Consider the following 21,296-nt stretch of genomic DNA (forward strand, 5'->3'; position numbering starts at 1 on the left):
CGAAGTAATAGGAAAACACGTGATATAATGATTTGTTTAACTGTAAAGATTAGATTTAGTGATCATGAAACTGCAAGGCATGGAAGTCATAATATGAGATACTCAAGGTATTCCTAATTATATGAGAGCATCTAAATACGATTCAATATCTCAAAGCATATTATTGAACGAAATGTTAAAAATGACGATTCTATTGTTAAGATTACTCACACAAACATACACACATACTCACATACACCTACACATAAAAAAATTATGTAATTATTGAGAGTACAAATTAGTTCGGTCCTTTTTCCAAAAGATGGCTCCTGCTGTTGTGAATGGGTCATAGTGACAGCTGATTTTGGTGTTTTCAGAGAGATTAGACATCTGCTAATAATATTCAGTTTATATCGCTTTGAGTTTCATACAAAAACCTTGATTTTTTACTGTGTTTGAAATGTCGAATTTTGTGTTAACCAAGCAACATTTGCGGGAGGTTCTAATTTTCTGCTTTAATTAGAAGAAAAGTGCAGCTGAAGCCCATCGAATGCTTGTCGAAGTTTATGGTGACACTGCTCCAACTGATAAATCATGTAGGGAATGGTTTCGATGTTTCAAGGAGATTTCAGCGTTAAAGACAAGCTCTGGACAGCCAAAAAAATTCGAAGACAAAGAATTAGAGGTATTACTCGAAGAAGATCAGAATCAAACGCAAGAGGAACTTGCAGAATCGTTGGGAGTAACTCAACAAGCCGTTTCTGCACGATTGAGAGCCATAGGAATAATTCAAAAACAAGGAAATTGGGTGCCTTATGAACTGAAACCGAGAGACGTTGAAAGGCGATTTTTCACTTGCAAACAGCTGATTCAAAGACAAAGAAAAGATTTTTTGTATCGGATTGACTGGAGATGAGAAGTGGATATTCTCCGACAACTCCAAGAAGAAAAAATATTACGCTAAGCCCAGTCAATCGTTATCATCGACCTCAACATCAACACCAAAGTCGAACATTCATGGTTTGAAGATCATGCTCTGTATCTGGTGGGACCAAAAGGGTGTTGTTTACTATGAGCTGCTGGCGAAACCTGGTGATTCCATTACGGGCGATCGGTATCGGCTACAATTGATTCGTTTGAGCCGTGCATTGCGACAAAAACGGCCGGAATACGAGCAAAGACATGATAAAATTATTTTTCTTCATGGCAACGCTCGGCCTCATGTCGCAAAAGTCGTAAAAAAATATTTGGAAACGCTCAAATGGGATTTTACCGCCGTATTCTCCGGACATTGCTTCTTCTGATTACTGGTTGTTCCGAAGGATGCAGCACGATTTGGCAAATCACCGGTTTACTTCTTCAAAATTGGATCGCCTCCAAAGATGAGTCATTTTTTCGAAATGGAATTCGAAAATTGAGAGATGGGAAAAAATAGTAGCCAGCGATGGACAATACTTTAATTAATTTTTCATTAATTTTGTTTTGAAATAAATGGATTTTTGAACACAAAAAAACAGACCGAACTAATTTGTACTCCCAATATTATGTATAATTTACATTCAAATTCTTTGTTCCTACTTGTATATAATATAGTAAAAGCATGTATAAAGCGTATCTTTATTTTTTTCTTAGTTTTCTATTATGAGATATCACCTCATACAAGAAAACCCTTGTCTCATATTAGGAATCCATTTTTTGGATAAGCAAAATCAGTACTTTCGATAAAAAAATTTCACATATAACAAAATATAACTACTATCGATCGCTAACTTTAGATGGTAAATCTTGAATATATTTCTCATAAAATTGACACGAAAATAGGAGTTAAGGTTGTAAATTAAATAAAGTATAAGTCTTTAAAAAAAGATATCTCATATTAGGTGATTTTATCCTATCAAATATTCAAACTATTAAAATCACATATTAAATGCAAAAACTCGTGAAGATGCATACAATCAATACAATCAATATATGCTATCACTTGTACTAACATATTGAGAAATAGCAACTGTACGCTTACAATTTGAAGAACTGCGCAATCAAAATTTGTAAATATCCATCAAAACAAATAAACGATGTAATTATATCGAATAGTACATTAGTGTTTTCACAAGGTCATTGCTTTAAAAACAAAAAAGAGAGTCGCTTCGCATGGAAGTCGTGCGCTCCTAAGCAGGGTGGGGAGGAGGAATGAAAGTTGCTAGTGTAGGAGTCATAGGCTTCCAAGCAGGAGGGAGGGGGGGGGGTAGGTGAATTGGAACATTTTTCATAAATACAAATATTCGGAAAGTTTAATGGTATAACCATGATTGGATTAGGTTATATATACCCATTAAATGTAAATGAAAGTATAAAATAGTATTTAATACTGTATATGTGTATCTGCATAGTAGAAATAAAACGTTATTTTTAAAACTTTTTAAATAACTTTTTAACAAAGGATGAGCAACGGCTAAAACTTGTTCGAGGTTACTCAGGATCATGACCATGACAATAGTATGTCAAGAGTATCGGAGCATGCTTCTGTTATTGTAAACATTTATTGAATCTATAATTATAAAATAGGTTAAGCATCTATTAAGCATCTATTTCTCGTTGTATACACTATTTAAACACGTGCTAAGATAAATTATGTACAAAATGCTAAAATATTTGGTGTTATATTAAAAACAGATTGTAATAATATGAAAAAAAAATTTTTATTTTCTAAATATATATCACGTAAGCAATAATATTAATTTTGGAATTACCTTTGCAAATATTAAGTGGTTAAACTTTTCTTTAAAATTAATAGTAATATCAGTTTAAATCTCTCGAGATTTAAACAATAATAATGGAATAACGGGCAAATGAAAGTACAATTATTTCTGTACGGTAATTTGTGCGTGTATTTTAAAATCTATTTATTCAATTTTACATTGATTTAAAAGGTGAATGTTTCGGCTTATTTCAAGCCACGAAGCAAATTTTGTGTACATTGATACATAATATCAATATCTTGTTATCAAGTAATTAGATCGCAATATGCAGTAAATCATGTTTTTCTTTCAATTTCATATTTGAAGAAATGTTATATCAGTTAGTTACTATGCTAATTATTAGTTGCAATGACAATCATAATTGAGAACTTATTAATCATCATTGTGTTTAATTTAATTATTGAAATTGAATATATTTCTAATGAGGTTATCTCAATTGCAGTAAAATTCAATTAACGTAATATATAACTGATATAATATCTCTTCAAATATGTAATTAAAAGACACGATCTACTGGATATTATGACCTAACTACTTAACAACATATGTTAACTACTTAACAAGATATGTTTTTTATAATATAAAAATATAAAAATTTTGTATATGCTGTATACAAAATTTGTTTCGGTGATGATGGCTTAAAATAACCGAAATATTCGTACCTTCCAAATCAATGTAAGATTGAATCGATTTTAATATATACGTACGAATTACGCATATAAATAACTTTCTCTTTAGTTTTAAAATTAAATTTCAAATTGCTTAATTTGTGCATATATGATCACAGTTAATCTCGAACAAAGGATAAATGTAAATACTGATTGACCACGAATTAACTCTCGATACCATGAATAAATTTTCTATAATAACGCTATTTTGTATCAATATATGTATATACAGGATGTCCCAGAATAACCATTAAATATTTCGTAAGTAGATTGGATTAAACTGATGGTGAGTTGAAAAGTCATTTACAATTTTGCAATTTTCGTAATAGTTAACAAGATTTTATTATAATAACTAAAAATTGCCAAATATTCATCTTTAATAATTTTTTATTCGAGTACTATCAAATTTACAGATAAAAAGCAAAAATTGTTTATTTTTTTTTATCGAGTTCTAAGAATTTTTTAAGAATTTTTTATTTACTTTTTAAAACTGCATTTTTTTATTGACAACTATTTTTACTCATATGTAAGAACATGGTATTAAAAAATTCTAAAAAATTCTGAAAAATTCTCAGAACCTATAAGAAAATAATCAATTTTTCCATCTCTTGCTGTTGTTCCTGTTTTTTTATTTTAAAGTTCATAGTATTTGAGTAAGAAATTATTAAAAACCAATGTTCAGCGATTTCTAGTAATTAATACCTTGTTAACTATTGTGAAAATTACAAAATGGTAAAGGACTTTTCGACTCAATTTAGTCCGCTCTGTCTATACAAGAGCGCTTGACAAAAAATTTCGGGACATTCTGTATATATATACAGGTTGCGTCACCAAAATCCGGACAAATTTCAATTTAAATTTTCTGCTATATTGTACCTCCGTCTGAGATGTTGTTGGCGTCCGAGAAAACAGTGATGTACTGTCGTGAGAATTATTCTCATATAGGAATGTTCATGCGCATGCGTAAGCTGCCATCACACTTTCGTATTGGCTGCTTTCACATCGGCGATACGCACTGTGAGAAAGTCTGATGCTTCTAGTAAACAATCATATTTTCAAAATGGCCACGATGTTGAAACCAAATGCGGAGTATAATCGAAGAGCGATCATCAAAGGCCTTTGCGCTGGGCGCTCAGCAACAGAAATAATTTAGTTCTTTGGATACCCGAGATCAATCGTTTATGACGTTGTGACAAAATATATCGCTTTAGAACAGTTCAACGAAGGTTCCAGTATGTCAGCGAGGAAGAGACACTCGAAAGAAAGCATCGCGAGGAAGCACCCCGCAATCGTTGAAAGGGCTCAAGCGCTGATTTCGGTTAACCCAGGGCAATCATTGCAAAAATTAATATCAATTGTTGATGTAAGCGAGTCAATAATGCGTCGAATTGTCGAGGAGGACCTTCGATACAAATCGTACACATTAGATACGACAGATGTTTTCTGAGGCTGCCAGGACAAGCCGAGTTGCTCGCTATAAACTTCTATTGTGTTCTTTGAAAAACGAAGCGTCGGGACGAATCAGGTTCTTTTCTAACGAAAAAATTTTTATTGTTGATGTCTAAATCAACCGAAGGAATAACCAATGGTTTGCCTACAATTTCGAGGATGTCCCTGATATTGTCAGAACGAAATTTCCGGCCAATGTTCACGTGTTAGGTGTCCAGTGAGGATGATGTCATGTCACTACATTTCTTTAAAAAAGAGGAAACTGTCAAAAAAGAAGTGCATTTGCGCGTTCTGATGGATATAGTAAAGTTGTGGATGGAAACTGTGGCGTCCGAAAGGCTATATGTTTTTCAGCAGGACGGTGCACCGGCTCATTTGATTCAAAATTGGCTCTCAGACATCGATATGTTTTGATCCAAGGAATTCTGTATATATATATATATATATATATATATATATATACAAAGTGACAACAATTTATGGTCCCACCCGTCTTGAGTAGGTAGAGTGGAGCGCGCACCTGCTAAGCCATCCCCGTTCCTCGCGGCTCGCACGCCGTGTGCTCGGTGCGTATCTTCACATATGTGTGTGTGTGTGTGTGTGTGTGTGTGTGTGTGTGTAGATGGGTGGATGGATGGGTGTGTGGGTGTGTGGGTGTGTGTGTGTGTACAGGGTGTCTGGAAATAATCGCCAATATTTCATGGGCAGGTAGAGCGGACTAAACTATCGAGCGCCAAGCGATCGGTAGGCGTATACACTTCGCAGTAGTAGACCGGGCGGGTGCGCGTATTCGACTTTCTTTAAAGATTAATATCTCGTTAACTATTAGCGAAACGTACAAAATGGTACAAGACTTTTCGACTTAGTTCAGTCCTTTCTACCTGTCCATGAAATATTTGGCGATTATTTCCAGACATCTTATATATGTTATAAGAGTTATATATATAGGATAGACAAGATAAAACACATCAGATTTTTTTAGCATAAAGGATATACAGAAATAAGTTAAATCACAATATATAAAGAAAATTTATAGACATGCATTTTTCAATCTCTTTTGTTATTATTATTATTTTATTATTATTGAAAGGTAATTGTTGAATTTAGTCTCATCACCTCCGATGTTGATAAAATTAAACTCATTTGATGCGTTTTTGCACAAAATAAACAGATTTACAAAAAAAATTGTCGCTCTTCCCTGCGGCCCAAAATATTAGTTGATAAATGTTTAGGTTAGAAAATCTGTCACATCGATGGCATAGATAGTTACGGTCTCTGCTTTATAAATTCATAAATTCTCTGTTTTAAAAACATAAATTCTCTGTTTTAAAAATACAAATTTTTTGCTTTAAGAACAAATTAAAATTATTTTTATGTAGGGTGTCCGGTGAGACTTCTGCCAAATATCTTTTGTAGATAGAGCGGTCTAAATTGAGTCGAAAAGTTATGTACATGTATATCATTTTGCAATTTTCGTAATGGTTAACGAGATATTAATTACTAAAATACTGCCGAATATTGGTCTTCAATAATTTTTTACTTAAATACTATCAATTTTACAAAAAAACTGCGATGAATAAAATTGCTTATTTTCTTTTCATAAAATTCTGAGAATTTTTTCTCAAAAAATTATTGAAGATCAAAATTCAATTGCAATTTTTAGTAATTATAATATCTCGTTAACCGTGGCGAATATTGCAAAATGGTAGAGAACTTTTTTAAGTTTCCGCTCTATCTACAAAAAACGTTTGGCCGAAGTCTCACCGGACACCTTATATATTATAATTTGTATTCTTAAAGCAGAGAATGTGTTTTTAAAGCAGAGAATTTGTGTAATTGAAGCAGAAAGTATTTATTCTAATTTCACATACATGTTCTCATATCTCTCTATACATCAATACATGTAATAGATTTTATAATCTGAATAGTCGTCAACTTTAACGATTAATACCTCGGTCCACGGGGCAGAGCAACACTTTTTTGGCAAATTCGTTTATTTTATGCAAATGATCTTATTTTTATCAACATCGTAGGTGGGCAAGCTACGGTTGCCAACTGGGGTAATGAACCGGTCTGGCTGGTATTTTCATTCTCCGGACGGTTGCCGATACATGTATTGTATCTTACCGACCATCGGCCTTGGCCACTAAGATCCAAATTTGAAAAGAATTGTACAAATAATCATACAAAATAATTATGACGATTCTATGCAGTAATATATGGAACGTACCTTTAGCATTATGAATAATTTATGAACAGACGATCGCAATCAACTGTCTATGGATATGGTCAAAGCGAAATTTGCGTTCGTATGAATATTAAAAAAATATGTTTCAGAGAAAATTCTATGTTGCATATATTGGCCATCCTACATTGATGGCTGTTACCAGATCGGACAGAAAATATAATTTTAAACAAAAAAATTAGATTAAGTATTTCAGCTACGTTTATTTAATGTTCATATATTTTAATAAATAAAGTTTATTATTCTTTTTACTTAATTACGCATAATTTTATTTTGAATTATACACTTCCAAAATCATTTAAATAAGGGGTATGCCGGTAAAAGCTGGTAATTTTATATAATCCGCGTGAAAATATATTGTTACGTCTTGACGATTCCATGATTCTTTTCTTTTGTGGAGAAAATTTGTTTTTCTCTCAAATGCGAATAATGGGATTAGTAGCATAATTGCAATCAGTAGCGGATTGAATATTGATTTTTGATTATTATAAATGACTAGACATCAACTAAAGGAAAATAATTATTAGTGTTCGATTGAAAGCACGTGCAGTAATCCTGTATCCTATGACTCACAGATAAGTCTAATCACATTTTTCGACTCATATATAAAACGAAAACATCTCTAATCACTTCTATTCTTTCGAAATAATTGGGAAATCTTTAGAAAAAGAGATGAATCACTCATCTAAAGTTCAAGTACCTAATTGCATCACATCCCGAGATATATATATATATATATATATATATATATATATATATATGGTCCTTCGGAAAAGTGCAGTCAGTTATAAAAAATTTTTCGAACAGTCATAAGTGACATTCAAGATCAGTCGACAAGTTTAATTGTTTTAAGTGCGGAGTTCTCGGCTCAGTGCAATCCAAGAAAAATCAACAGTCCACGTTAAAGATCTTTAGTTAAGAGTCATCACTGAAACATCACCAGGGATCCAGCTATAGTTCGCCACTACCTCCAGCAAATAGTAAGAACAAATTTTCTTTTTTTTCTTTCTTATGTCTTTAATTTCAAAGTTATATGACCATCAATATTCTCTCTTATTCCTCCTCGATCTTTTCTCTCTTTAACCATAGACCTACTCTGTCTATTTTTTTCTCTTAACAAATTATTTAAGCGATAAAGGGCTTCAAGTAATTCTCCTTTTTCTTATCCAGAATTACTCAAGCGATAAAACACTTCAAGTAATTCTTCTTTTCCATATTCACAGTTATTTAAGCAATAAAACGCCTTAACCCATGATTACTCTCCCTAGAACCAATATATCATAACTTCTGGAAAATCTATCTCCCACTCCCTTCTCTTCGGAAAGATTATTATCTTCTCCTTCTACGTTCTTATAATTATTATATAATTATATAATTATTATATAAATATCCATCGTGGATAATTATGATCACTAACAAGGGAAAATTTTAATAGATGGTCTGGCGGAATAGACACAGAGGACGCAAGAAGCAGGCCAAACTACAAAAACTTAAAAATGCTAGCGTCCCAATTATTACGCGGGTACAGATCGGGCAATTTATTTCCCCTCAAGCCCGTCATCAACTTAGAAGGACTCATTTGCGCCAGAAGTATCAAGATCGAGCCTTCTCCGATATCCCTGTGGTAGACCTTATCTCTGACAATCCAATCAACAGTTCCTCTAGTAATATATCTCCGGAGCCTTCCTTGAATTTTGAATTCCTTTCTCCCTCCTATTCTCCTATCCTCGATAATTTCCTAAACTCAGAACTTTCTGCTCCCTCTCACTCTCCAATCCCTGCGGAAGACAACAGATCCTACGATGAGATATTCTAATTACTTGAATACTTCATCGAATCTATAAGAAGTTCCTTTCCTTTCCTTTAATACACAAACACACACATACCCACAGAAACCTATTGTATTTTTCTCTAATATCGATTTTTATAAAAACAACATCCATCACACACACGCGGTACTTACTCTTCATGTATATATTTATATTATTGCAAATTTCATACATTATGTGTATATGATTATATAAGTACGCGCATACATATGTGTTTAACTTTAATTAAGAAAAAAATAATAAATAAAACTATAGAAAAATTATACAGGGTCCGGCAAAATGATCTCCCACATTTTAATCTTTAATAAAAACGCCATTGTAAATGCTATTTAGATTTTATTTTTATTAACTGAAAACTTATGCTATGCCATTTGTTTTTATTGAGTTTTGAAAATTACAGAGTCCAAGTGGCGACCATTTTTTTCGATACACATTCGAAGCTGATTTCTAAAAGTTTTCATCACTCGAGCAATAATTTGAGGCGATATTCCTGTAATTTCTTGACGTATTGCTGCTTTCAATTCGTCAATGGTTCGGGGGTGGTGTTGAAAAACCTTCGCTTTCAGGTAGCCCCAAAGGAAAAAGTCGCATGGGGCAAGATCGGGTGATCAAAACTTAGAGAACTTGAACATTCGGATGTGTGGTTTCAACAGGATGGAGCTACGGCTCATACGGCAAGAAGGACAATGGACGTTTTAAGGGAAATGTTTCCAGGACGCGTAATCTCGTTACGTGGAGACGTTGGGTGGCCTGTGCGTTCACCCGATCTTGTCCCATGCGACTTTTTCCTTTGGGCCTACCTGAAAGCGAAGGTTTTTCAACACCACCCTCGAACCATTGACGAATTGAAAGTAGCAATATGCCAAGAAATTACAGGAATATCGCCTCAAATTATTGCTCGAGTGATGGAAACTTTTAGAAATCAGCTTCGAATGTGTATCGAAAAAAATGGTCGCCACTTGGACTCTGTAATTTTCAAAACTCAATAAAAACAAATGGCATAGCATAAATTTTCAGTTAATAAAAATAAAATCTAAATAGCATTTACAATGGCGTTTTTATTAAAGATTAAAATGTGGGAGATCATTTTGCCGGACCCTGTATATGAATATTTGATAAATGATTGCTTAAATTTTATTTCGCCACCCTTCCGATTCACTGTATCTTAACAAAGATTGTACAGGTCTAATTTCAAAAGGATTAAGTTGTTTGATCTAAAAGAAGATCAATGGCACAATCTCAAATTGGGTAATAGCGTCGCATATCGACGTTGACCTACATCTGGGACATAATTAAGTGCGTCCGACTTGTGGCACCCTCAGAGCGATAACCACAAGAGCGATGTCAGTTGCATCCTTCCTTGGCCCCCTCATAATTCCTTCTTCCTATCGAAATAAAAGAATCTTGGGGCCTGGATGTAACAATACGATAACTTTGAATTTTAAAGTTGACAATCCTGGAGGAAGCTAAACTTAACAATTGCTTAACAATTACTTGAATAAGGTTTATTTAGATGATTAACATGAAAAGAATGATTGTGTATGAATAAATCGAATAAAATAAAGAATGCCGAACGGTCAAAGTTAGATGTTACGAATATATTTAATCAATTTTTTGTTCCAAATGTGATTGCGCGCCGATAATTGTCGGATTTTCAACACAATCATTATGAAATGTTTAATAACCTCCTCTAAATAAAACCCCTAAAAAACAGAAAGAAATTTATTGCGAAAAATATTACTTCAGCCAGGGCTCGAACCTTCTCAACTTGCCGGGATGAGTGTCTTAGAGTGCCAACTCGACTACTGAGGCTTCGGAAATATTCCTCGCCGATATGTATAGAGAGAACGCGTTATTTAGGCTGCGTGTATAAACATTATAAGAAGAATGACCGTGTATGAATAAATCGAATAAAGTAAAGAACGTTGAACGGTCAAAGTTAGAGGGGGTTATTAAACGTTTCATAAATAATGAGTAACGTTTCATAAATTAGATGATTAAATTTGTTTTGTTATACCAATTGCTGAATTTGATCTTCAAATACTTTTAACTCGTACTTGAGATTGCTGTTATTAGATTATTTACTAATAACATGAATGTAAAACCCAGTCTACAATTGCGTAAGCGTAGTCACTGTCGAATACGAGAAGAATATTAGATTGCAATTGGACAATTCTTACAACTACAACCACTTACAACTATACTTATGCAATTATAGATTAGATTAAGTTTTATTTGAGCTAGATGAGAAAAATTGTACCTATCACACTTTATGTTTGTCGTAAAAAAAATTTTATTAATTTTGAAATCGTTAAAATCGTCGCTAGAATCTTCCTGTCTCGCGATCGATTTTATCAATCAGTATCTGTTTATGTTTCTTTATATATTCTCGAAAGATTTATCATCATTAAAGTAAAATTATGTTGTATAATTAAGATGAAAAAGGAAGTAAAATATCATTCTCTCCTTAATCTAAATTATCTAATATTGATAATATCTTATTTTTAAAAATGTTTAAAGGAAGCTTCGAAATAAAAGCTTAGTTTTTGAAAATATTTTGTGTCACACAAACTTTATCGAAGCATTTATCGAAAAATTATGTAACATTAATGTTCTTTCTGCTCAAAAAGTACCCAGAATTTCTCATTTAATGAAAATGTTAATGGCATGTCAAAATGTTGTTTTTTTCACTAAGTTAATACAATATTGTTCTCGACATTGATGCAAAGTTTGAGCGCGATCTATAATTTAGTTTGTTTACGACAACTGTTATTTATATCAGTCTATCTTAGGTGCGTTCGTCAGATTTTATAATGGAAAAAAGTTGAGCAAAGAGCGTGTTTAAAATTTTGTATTGCTAACGAAATTTCTTGTACCGATGTATTAAAATGTTACAAAAAAAAGCCTACGGGGACTCCTCTCTCTCTCGAAAACATAAGTGTATAAGTGGTATAAATTATTTAAAGATGGCCGTGAAGTCATAGAAGATTTGTCGTGTTCTGGACATCTATCAACATCAAATTATCAACGGACAAAAACGTCGATAAAGTGAAGGAAATTGTGTTTGCAAATCGTCGTGTGAATGAAAGAGAGGCTGTTTCAACCCTTAGCATCTCTAATAGTTCATCACATTTTTGGAAAGAATACGTAGATTTTGCATCACGATAATGCACCGGCGCACACATCGTCTCTTAAATGCGACTTTTTGATCAAACATGCAACCATTGCCCGTATTTATTATACATGACATCGTGTGACTTTTTCTTGTTTCCAAGATTTAAATTGCCACTACGGGAAAGCGTTTTGATTCGATTGATTCCATAAAAGAAAAATCGATGAAGGAACCGAAAGCCATACCTTCAGGAGCCTGAAAAGTGCTATAAAAAATAGATTAATCGCTGAAAATAATATGTGTAGGGTAACTCCGATATATACGCTGCACTTACCAAAAACTTAATTTATTAAGTATTATTTACTATTTTTAAGATAAATGAACTATATCAGTAGAAACTTTGTACTGTCTACTACTATGAAAAAAATATAAAAAATTCGAAACTTATTTTTCATATTAAAAAAAGAACTTTTTGAAGTCTTGCATTTTTGACGTATATCCCATAAGGGTGAGATATATAGCTATTCATAGGAGAGGGGGGGAGTATGGCTCATGAAAAATTTACAAATAATGCTTATAAATAAGACGTAAAATAACACAATAACTTAGAAAATATGTTTATAAAGTTTTATTAAGGAATAAGAATGAGAAATATGTATATGAAATAATAGATATTAATTACAATCTTCTTACATATATTACAAGTGTTATTACATGAGATAGATATTTTGTGTGAGATATGTTTATTGCATTTACTGAATCCAATCTGTGCAGTTTGTATGCTTTGCGCATAAATTCTGTTCGCTAAAAATGCCGTATATCCCAAACAGATGGGACAACAAACTAAACAAAGAATACAAGAGCAAAGCACTTATATTTTGCTATACTATATAACATGCTTTACTTATTCCTTTACATTTACGTATCACAAAATAACCACTAAATCTTTTACACACCCAACAGTAATCATTTTATGTAAATTATAATTTATGATGGCGCTACTTATTACAGTTAGAAATCAATTCAACTCACAATATTTCATTAAAATTAACAGTAAGAAACTGAAATCATAACACAATACTAATATAACATAAAGACATGTAAACTAACAGAGTAGTTGCGGGAAAATTACCCCCACTCCTTTTACTTTTTCTGACTTCTGCGGCGTAAATTTCAGTGCGGCATATTTGCCGGAGTTACCCTATGGCCTCGAATAGTGATTATTTTAAAGGGGATAAAATAAATTATTATATCTTAAAATTTAAAATTTTGCGTTTTATTTAAAAATTTTGGGTACTTTTTGAGCAAAGGGTATGAATGCATTTGCGTGGATTTTTATAATATATTGCATAAAATTTTGTCATATTATCATCATATAATTACCATATTTGCCCGAATATCCCCACTCAGATGTTTTCGATGCTTGCAAACCTGTAATTATACAATACTCTTAGTCGTTTCTTTGCATTAAAAAGTATTTACTTTTCAATTAATATCTATATAGAAATAAACTTTTGAAAGTATAAAATTATGCATGAATAAAATGCGCAACAATTGAGCGTCATTAACCGTCCCAACAAATTGTTAAAACAATTAATTTAATTAAGTTTGTCAACATAAATGAACCTATTACATAAAGAAAATGATTTTTACATCCTGTTATAAACTTCAAATACTCAATAAACACATGATAATAATATATTGAACGTTCATTAAACGTAAAGTAGGTATAAAAATAGTATAAGAATAAAAGTATTAGGTGTTGGAATTAATTCGTAGCGTTTTTTAATGAAAGAATGTTATTTATTTCACATGAGCATTAAAAAATACATTAATGAAAGTACTTCCCATCACTTGTAAAACGCTACGAATTAATTCCAACACCTAATAGTATAGTAGATAAACATTTTAATTTTTACTATTTTTATGCAATCGTAATAATTTATGTAATACATGATAATGATATCCACTTTTATTATGTTTCCATAAGATAAAACAGACTTTACTATACGTTGAAAACTAGTATACAAAAAGAAAAGTTTAATTTTAAGAGTGCACTTACATTAATACATATACATATTTATATAATCGAAAAAACTGTTTATTGAAAACATATATAATTTATGAAAAAGATCTCATTTGTAAACGTTTACAAAATATTATTGTACAAATAGTATAATTTACGTTTTTAAAATGTCAATAAATGGTTATACAAATAACTTACATCACACGCTTTTATAGCTAAAATATAATACGATTAATAAATACGTTTTCAACGTTTATAATTAAACATACTTCCTTTCAATTTTAAATGTATTAAAATATCGCGTTATACAACTATTCATAATATACTTCCATGATATATATTTTGACTATAATATTTATTATATATATATGATTTTATATATTGCCCAATAAACACATGTTGGTATACTATGCATTTATTAATGTAAGTGTATAAAATTGATATTGGCATATGACATATACGTTAAAAAATAGTTCATAAAACATCAGAATTTTATCTACTTTTATAATATGTATAAAAATAGTATAATATTCTAATTAAATAAATATTTTTAATACATTTATAATTTGCGAAAAATATTTCTTTAAATAACGTATTAAAAATTATTATTATATATTTAAGTGATATATCATATTTGGATTTAATATTTCGGTATAGTATGATATACGTATTATCTAAATGATAATATACTGTCTAAAAATATAAAAATATAAAAATACTGTCTAATGTTAATAAAAGATTGAGCATTTCCAATAAAAACGAAAAGGTAGGATTCACGTAGAAATGTTTACGGAACACATAAACATAGTACATTAAACGTATAACATAAATAGGCCACATTTATAAATTTAAGAAATGGTATAATACGTAAGGCAGAAGTTTTATGATCCAGAGATTCCAGGTTCGAATTCTACTAAGATAAATTCCAATAAAAAAACATAATAGTATATTATACGTTCAAATAAGATATTTACGAGATATTTAAATGAAGTAGCTTCAATGTATATCAGTTCCATACAGTTGCGATAATATATCGTAGCGTTTATCAAATATGATTTGAATCGGTCAAAGAATAACGTTAAGAAACCTAATATATTTATACATATATGACAATATACTAAATGTCTATCAGCCAGACATTACAAATAGAATTATACGGAATTGGTATATTTTTAATCGTATTTAAACATCCCTGAATACCTGATTGATGTATAATATTGGGTTTATTGGGTAGTATTAAAAATAACAACATTTACATATACCTGAAAACAACTCATCTTATTTCAAAATGGTTAGAATGTTTTAATGACACTTAATTGTTTTACATTTTATTTACGATTTCAAATGATACTCTTAAACATTTACTTCTATACAGCTACTTACTAAAAAGTAAATACTTTTTTCATGGAATATTCATTAGAATATTTTCAGATTCTTAAGGAGGTTCGACTATTATTTTGAAATCAAAAGTGCAACTGAAAATCATTTACAGCGATTCCGAATATGCAATATTAGTGTAATGAATTGTGAATGTTATTTATGTGCTCTATATTCTAAATTATTAGTATAAAATTATTAGTATAAAATAGTTTAAATAATTAGTATAAAATATTTAACAAATGTATGATTTGAGACTAGCTCAGGAGTCGTCAGCCTTTTAATGTCGAGTGTATACTTGGCAATGTTATACTTCGCGATGTGACGAGCAGTGACTGGCTATGGCAAAGCCATATATATAATTATAGTATAATTTAAATATAATTTAAGTACAATTAAGTTTAGTTTAATTATATAATTATAATATAATTTAGTATTTTGTAATTTTCCGTTTAATAATTTTGTTATTTTTGTTTTTCATATCTGTTTCTTTACCGAGATGGATTCCAGGTTATATGAAATTGGCTTCTTATCAGCTGTTGCATCGTAGCGTTGCTAAGTCTATTACTACTAATGCAATCCGTAAGATAAATATAAACTTTATGATAATAAAGTTTTAAATTTATACAGTACAGTCTGATTTTTCTTTCTTATATACAATTGTTGAATTACATCCGTCAAATCCTAGTTTTTCAAAGTTCTAAGTTGGCTGAGCGTGTATTAAATTGATGATTATCTACTTCGGAACGACCGTCTTCCATAAGCGTTTCCCATAAGCGATCATGCTTAAAATAATAATAATTTCATGATAATATTACAAAGAAAATTATACGATACAATGTTGCTCATATTTTGGGATTATTTGTATGCAGTATTTATCTATATCATATAAAAAAATTAACTCTAAGTTGGTTTGACAGTCGAATCTCCTTCCCAAACAATGCAAAGTTTAAAATTGTAACACAAGATGTCTTTAAGTCTTTTAGACGTAAAAAACGTCTTATGACCCAATTTTAAACATTTTTTGTTGTCTGTTAAGGATAAAAATTTTATATTATTCAGCTATTAATATACAAATAATTATACTAAAGTTATATATACAAATTATAAATTTTAATTAAATTAAAAAGAAATAGAATAAGTTAGCTTGAAAGCATATTATAATGCCAATATTAGTCTCCAAGTAGTACTATTATCACACACTAAATGATTATATTGGCATCGTAATTATGATTGACATCAAAATTAAATTTACGCAAATTGATAGACATATAATATATGAGATAATATATTCCTATTATAGTAATCTCTATATATAATTAACAGTAACCTTCATGTAATTATTCTAATTTGTTTCAATCCGGTTGCTTAGTTTCAGTATTACATGCAAATTCATTCAAAAGGCAAATTCGTTTAAGAAGCAAATTGCGGAGAAACGTAAGTACTATAATACTTGCGATCTAAAGCTGGCGCTGACCTCGTGCTCCCACTATTAATTTGACGAGTTCGCACGAACTGTTCATAAAATATAATTATTTTCACGTCACCGCCACGCAAACAGTTCGCCATATTGCGAGCGTGTCCGTCCCATTGGGCCTAATAACTAATTGAACGCGCACGACAGGAAACAGAATTGACCTTATTGACCGCTCGGACCATGATGAATTTATTCGCACTTATTTTTAATCCCATTATCATCGCAGTTAGAAAGAAAATGACATAGCGAGAGTAAAGCGATCATTTCATGAAAGCCATACATACTGCCGACAATTAGACTACAATCGGCGGATAAACGCCGGCGCTTTCTAGATCAGCGTACTGGCCGCAACAACGGCCAAATCATTCAAACGACTCGCAGATTTTAATGAGCATAATGCACACTTCCGCTACGGGGATAGAGCGTAAGTCCGGTTGATCGGTATATGAGTTTTATCCATAGTTAAGAATGCTTAAGATTATTCGATACATCGGAATTTTATCTACGATTTTCTTGTTGAAACTTTATGCACTATAATCAATATTTCGATAAATTCTATTACAATGTTTAAAGAATTTGTCTCTTTTTGTCCTTGATATAAAACTATTATTTAATTTGGAAATACAATATATAATTTCACAATCAATCTCAAGTTTTAAGATTAAAAAACTATTTCTAATAAGAATATTTATCAAGAAATATTCTTTCATAATTTATTATTAAAATTTTTAAACAAATATTGTATTTTTTACTTATAATTTAATTAAGCAATGCTCTAGAAAAATTAAGTGATAATTAGGTGATGATTCTTGAAAATAAATACATATACATATATTAGATTTGATAAAAGAATATAATATTAATATCTTGTAGTTTGTGTAGTGAGAAAACGTACAGAACAGAAGTAGTAAGTTTAACCCTTAATTAAACGTATAGATTTATAAAATATTCTTGTCAAAAAGAAATAATTTAAAAAAAAAAAAGATTATGAAGCTCTTTCGAAATTGTTTAAAATAGTACAAAATATTGCACAAACAAAATTTAAAATAAATAATTGCAAATAAATATATCGATATTTGTTTGCAACAGTTGTTGGCAAAAGAGTAAAATGTATTACATATTATAAATTGACACCAACAGATAAAACGATTATGAAAATTGTCAAAAAGATAGAAGAATGATAAATTACTCGTTAAAATAATAAATTATTCGTTGAAATGATAAATTATCTAATCAAATATTTAGTATATTATATTATGTTCACAAATATTCGGACATATCTCAATAACATAATATGAATCATAAAAAAACTTGAGATATTCACTTCTTTATCTCTTTTATCGTATCGGTATTTTCTTTGAACAATTCATCAAGTAAAGCGAAATAGCAGGAATCAGCTATTGAACAAACGCAGTAGAAGAACCCTTACCTAGAAGAACGATTAAGCAAAAGAGACGCATCGCAGGGAACCACCTGGGATGATCGTAATGGGTGACACACGAGCGCGATGACGACGAGTATACGACTGATGAACGCAACGCAAATCTAACTGGATAACCCCGAGATTACGCTAGAAGCTATCGCATGAGATTTAGCGTATACACAGGTCCGTCAAGTCATAGTGATCACGGTGATCAGTACGCAACGCGAATTATCAATGGATTGAGCCGTTAGATTACACTATTCGACAAAACGGACGTCAAAATGAAACTAATTTCCGTAGATTTTTTGGACGCTGAATACGAACATAACTTTCAAATTATTCTATCATATCACAATTTTGAAAAATTTACAGTTGCAAAAAGGAATTGTTTTTGTTTCATATTTACCATATTATAACTACAATGTACAAGCTGGAGAAGTTTTGACAATGAAACAATGAAAATGAAGTTGTTGATAGGACATTCAATTCTCAAAAAGATTTTTTAGTGTCAGCTATGTAAGCTAAATAAGACATTTATGGTTAAATATGGGGTTAAATATGGGGTTGTGGAAAAATGAATCAGGTTATTAATTGACTATTTACTTAATAACTTTCAATTATATTTAGTTAAACATAATTCAGCTAGCACAAAAAAATGTAGTCGTATGTCATCTCTATTCTGAGTTTATTTCCAGATGCGAAAAGTATATTCTTTTTAGAAAAAAGAAGGAATTTTTCTATTCAAAAAAGAAATCTTTTGTGTCTGAAAATGAATTCTAAATTGATAACATAATAACTACATTTTTTAAAAATTCTTTTTAAACTCTCTGTGCCAGAAAGAATTTTTTGAGCCGAATCCAATGCCAAAATTGACAAATTTAAAATCATAAAAGATATTTATATATTTTGTAACAATCCGAATATTTTTCAAATGTTAACATTTGCTATGTTGAATCCACCAATTTCAATTTGTCAACTTTGATATCACATTCGTATTCAACGGTTTAAAAAATTCTTAAGTTTAAATAAATGTAATTAAAAACTATTTGTTATATAAATTATCAATGACATAATTTATAGTTTTTCTATCATAACATTAAAAGATCCTTTCGAAGACTGAAAGTCCTAACAACATACTTAATTTTTTAAAAATAATATATTAAACAATTTATTATAATTAATTTCTTAATTATAATAAATCTTTCTCAATATATCATATATCGTATTTTATAATATAATAAAATGCATTAAAAAGTAAAATAAAATACGTAAAAATAGTCCTTTTTTGCAAATTTTTCAAAATGACGTGATAAAATAATTTGAAAATCACATTCATATTCAACATCCAAAACACTACAATACGAAGAATGTTTATTTTGATTCAAAATAAAAATCATTTTTCGTCGAACAATGTTATCAGCGCATTGTATAATATGATATTGTAAAGAGAAATAAATGCGTATTTTCTTCTTCCTATCAACATACATACTATTTTTGTGCAAATAAATGAAGCATGTTTATCTGTATTAAACGATCGCGATTTTAGCGAATGATGCGAAGTGATTGCAATTTACATTGACTAATTAAATGAATACTTTTATATATCAATTGTCAAGGATATTGTATTTTTTAAGAAAAATTAAAATGGAATTAAAGGTTACAGATTTCTATTTTTATTTTGTTTTTATAATTGCGACTAAGACTTCTTACAATTTTTTTTCTCCAAAACTATGTACTTGTTTTATGTTAAATGCAAGAAGTGTAATAAAACACATTAAAATGATTTTTTTAATTTGATGAGTAATTAATATTTATAACATAAATAAAATTTGTAAAACGCAAACGAGAAAAATGTTACATTTTCGTTGCCGATGTAAAGTAACGCTGTTATCGAGTGGTAGCCAGAGCGATCAACTGAGTAAATTTGAACAAAGCGTGGTTCAAATTTAGACACGCGGTTTATGCGTTCATCAACCGATAGACCAAAGTAGATGACCAGGTAAGTATAAACGCAGCTACCGTCATTATTATATATGTATTGTATCTTATGTTTAAAATAAGTTATCATTAGTCGCTCATACACAAGCATTCTCAGAAACGTCTATCTGATAAAAAAAAGTCTAACAAAATGAATGATGTATAAGCACAATATATCTTTTTATTTCGAAAGAAGGTATAATAAAAAAATAAATCCTTAAAAAGGGCTAGTTTCTATTGATTTTTAAAATAATATAATAATTTTAAGAATTTTCAGTCTAAAATAATACAATTAAAAGTACAAGAAAACATTCTAGGCTTAATATATAAAAGTTTTATAGAACGTACTTATGTTTTTTAGATATTTGGAGAACACCCAAAAAACATATTCTGTTGATAAGCGGGGAATTCCTCTTAGCATTTTCTTTAAGCAAAAGATCTTGCATTAATCTTACATTAATCAGGTGCGTATATTTATAACACGTATTTATCTATAAAAATGAGAACACATGAGCTATGATCAAAAGTAAATTCCTCTAAAAAAAACTCTATTATAATAACTCAAATAGCGTTTTAAAATAAGAGAATATACAAAATATTAGCGGCATGTTTATTTGTTAGAAGTTTGTCATTTACGTGCTACCGTAGTATTCGTGCATGTCAGTACATGTAAGACACCTTCTAATATTAAGAGGATTGCAAAAGCCAGTATTTTATGATTATTCAAAATTCCATTATTTTGTAGAGTATCCTCTTGAAGTCATATAAAAATGAAAAATTTTCTGACATTAACAAGGAATCGCTAAATAGCAGAATTATTTTGGGGAGTGAAACAAAGTAAAAACAAAAAATAGAAAAATTAAATTAAATATTTAATTTTTGAGAGTAATCGAAATAAGAAATAGTATCAACATATAAACTAATAAATAACTTGATAATTTAAATAAGATTTTGTGCTGCTTTAAAAGTATAAGA

The 21,296-nt window shown here is 30.2% G+C and overlaps 1 protein-coding gene across 2 annotated transcripts in view; it reads right to left on the bottom strand.

Moving 5' to 3' along the window:
- The window catches only part of LOC105147669 (carbonic anhydrase 2), a 29,886-nt gene extending 11,394 nt beyond the window's left edge, over nt 1-18,492 (bottom strand). Inside the window, exons 1-3 of one of the 2 annotated variants that reach the window (XM_087412358.1) lie at nt 18,351-18,457; nt 13,425-13,472; nt 10,209-10,314 (exon numbers count right to left, since the gene is read on the bottom strand). Coding sequence is in view for 1 of the 2 variants with exons in the window: in XM_011058841.2 (XP_011057143.1) it covers nt 13,425-13,472; nt 18,351-18,381 (79 nt within the window). In the remaining variant the exon portion in view is untranslated. Of the gene's footprint in view, nt 1-10,208; nt 10,315-13,424; nt 13,473-18,350 lie in introns of both variants that reach the window. The other variant, XM_011058841.2, reaches the window with a different exon arrangement.
- Between the last annotated feature and the right edge of the window lie 2,804 nt (nt 18,493-21,296).

This window comes from Acromyrmex echinatior, chromosome 13 (assembly GCF_024713525.1).
Source record: "Acromyrmex echinatior isolate Ae372 chromosome 13, ASM2471352v2, whole genome shotgun sequence".
In the NCBI taxonomy this organism is placed as follows: Eukaryota; Metazoa; Arthropoda; class Insecta; order Hymenoptera; family Formicidae; genus Acromyrmex; species Acromyrmex echinatior.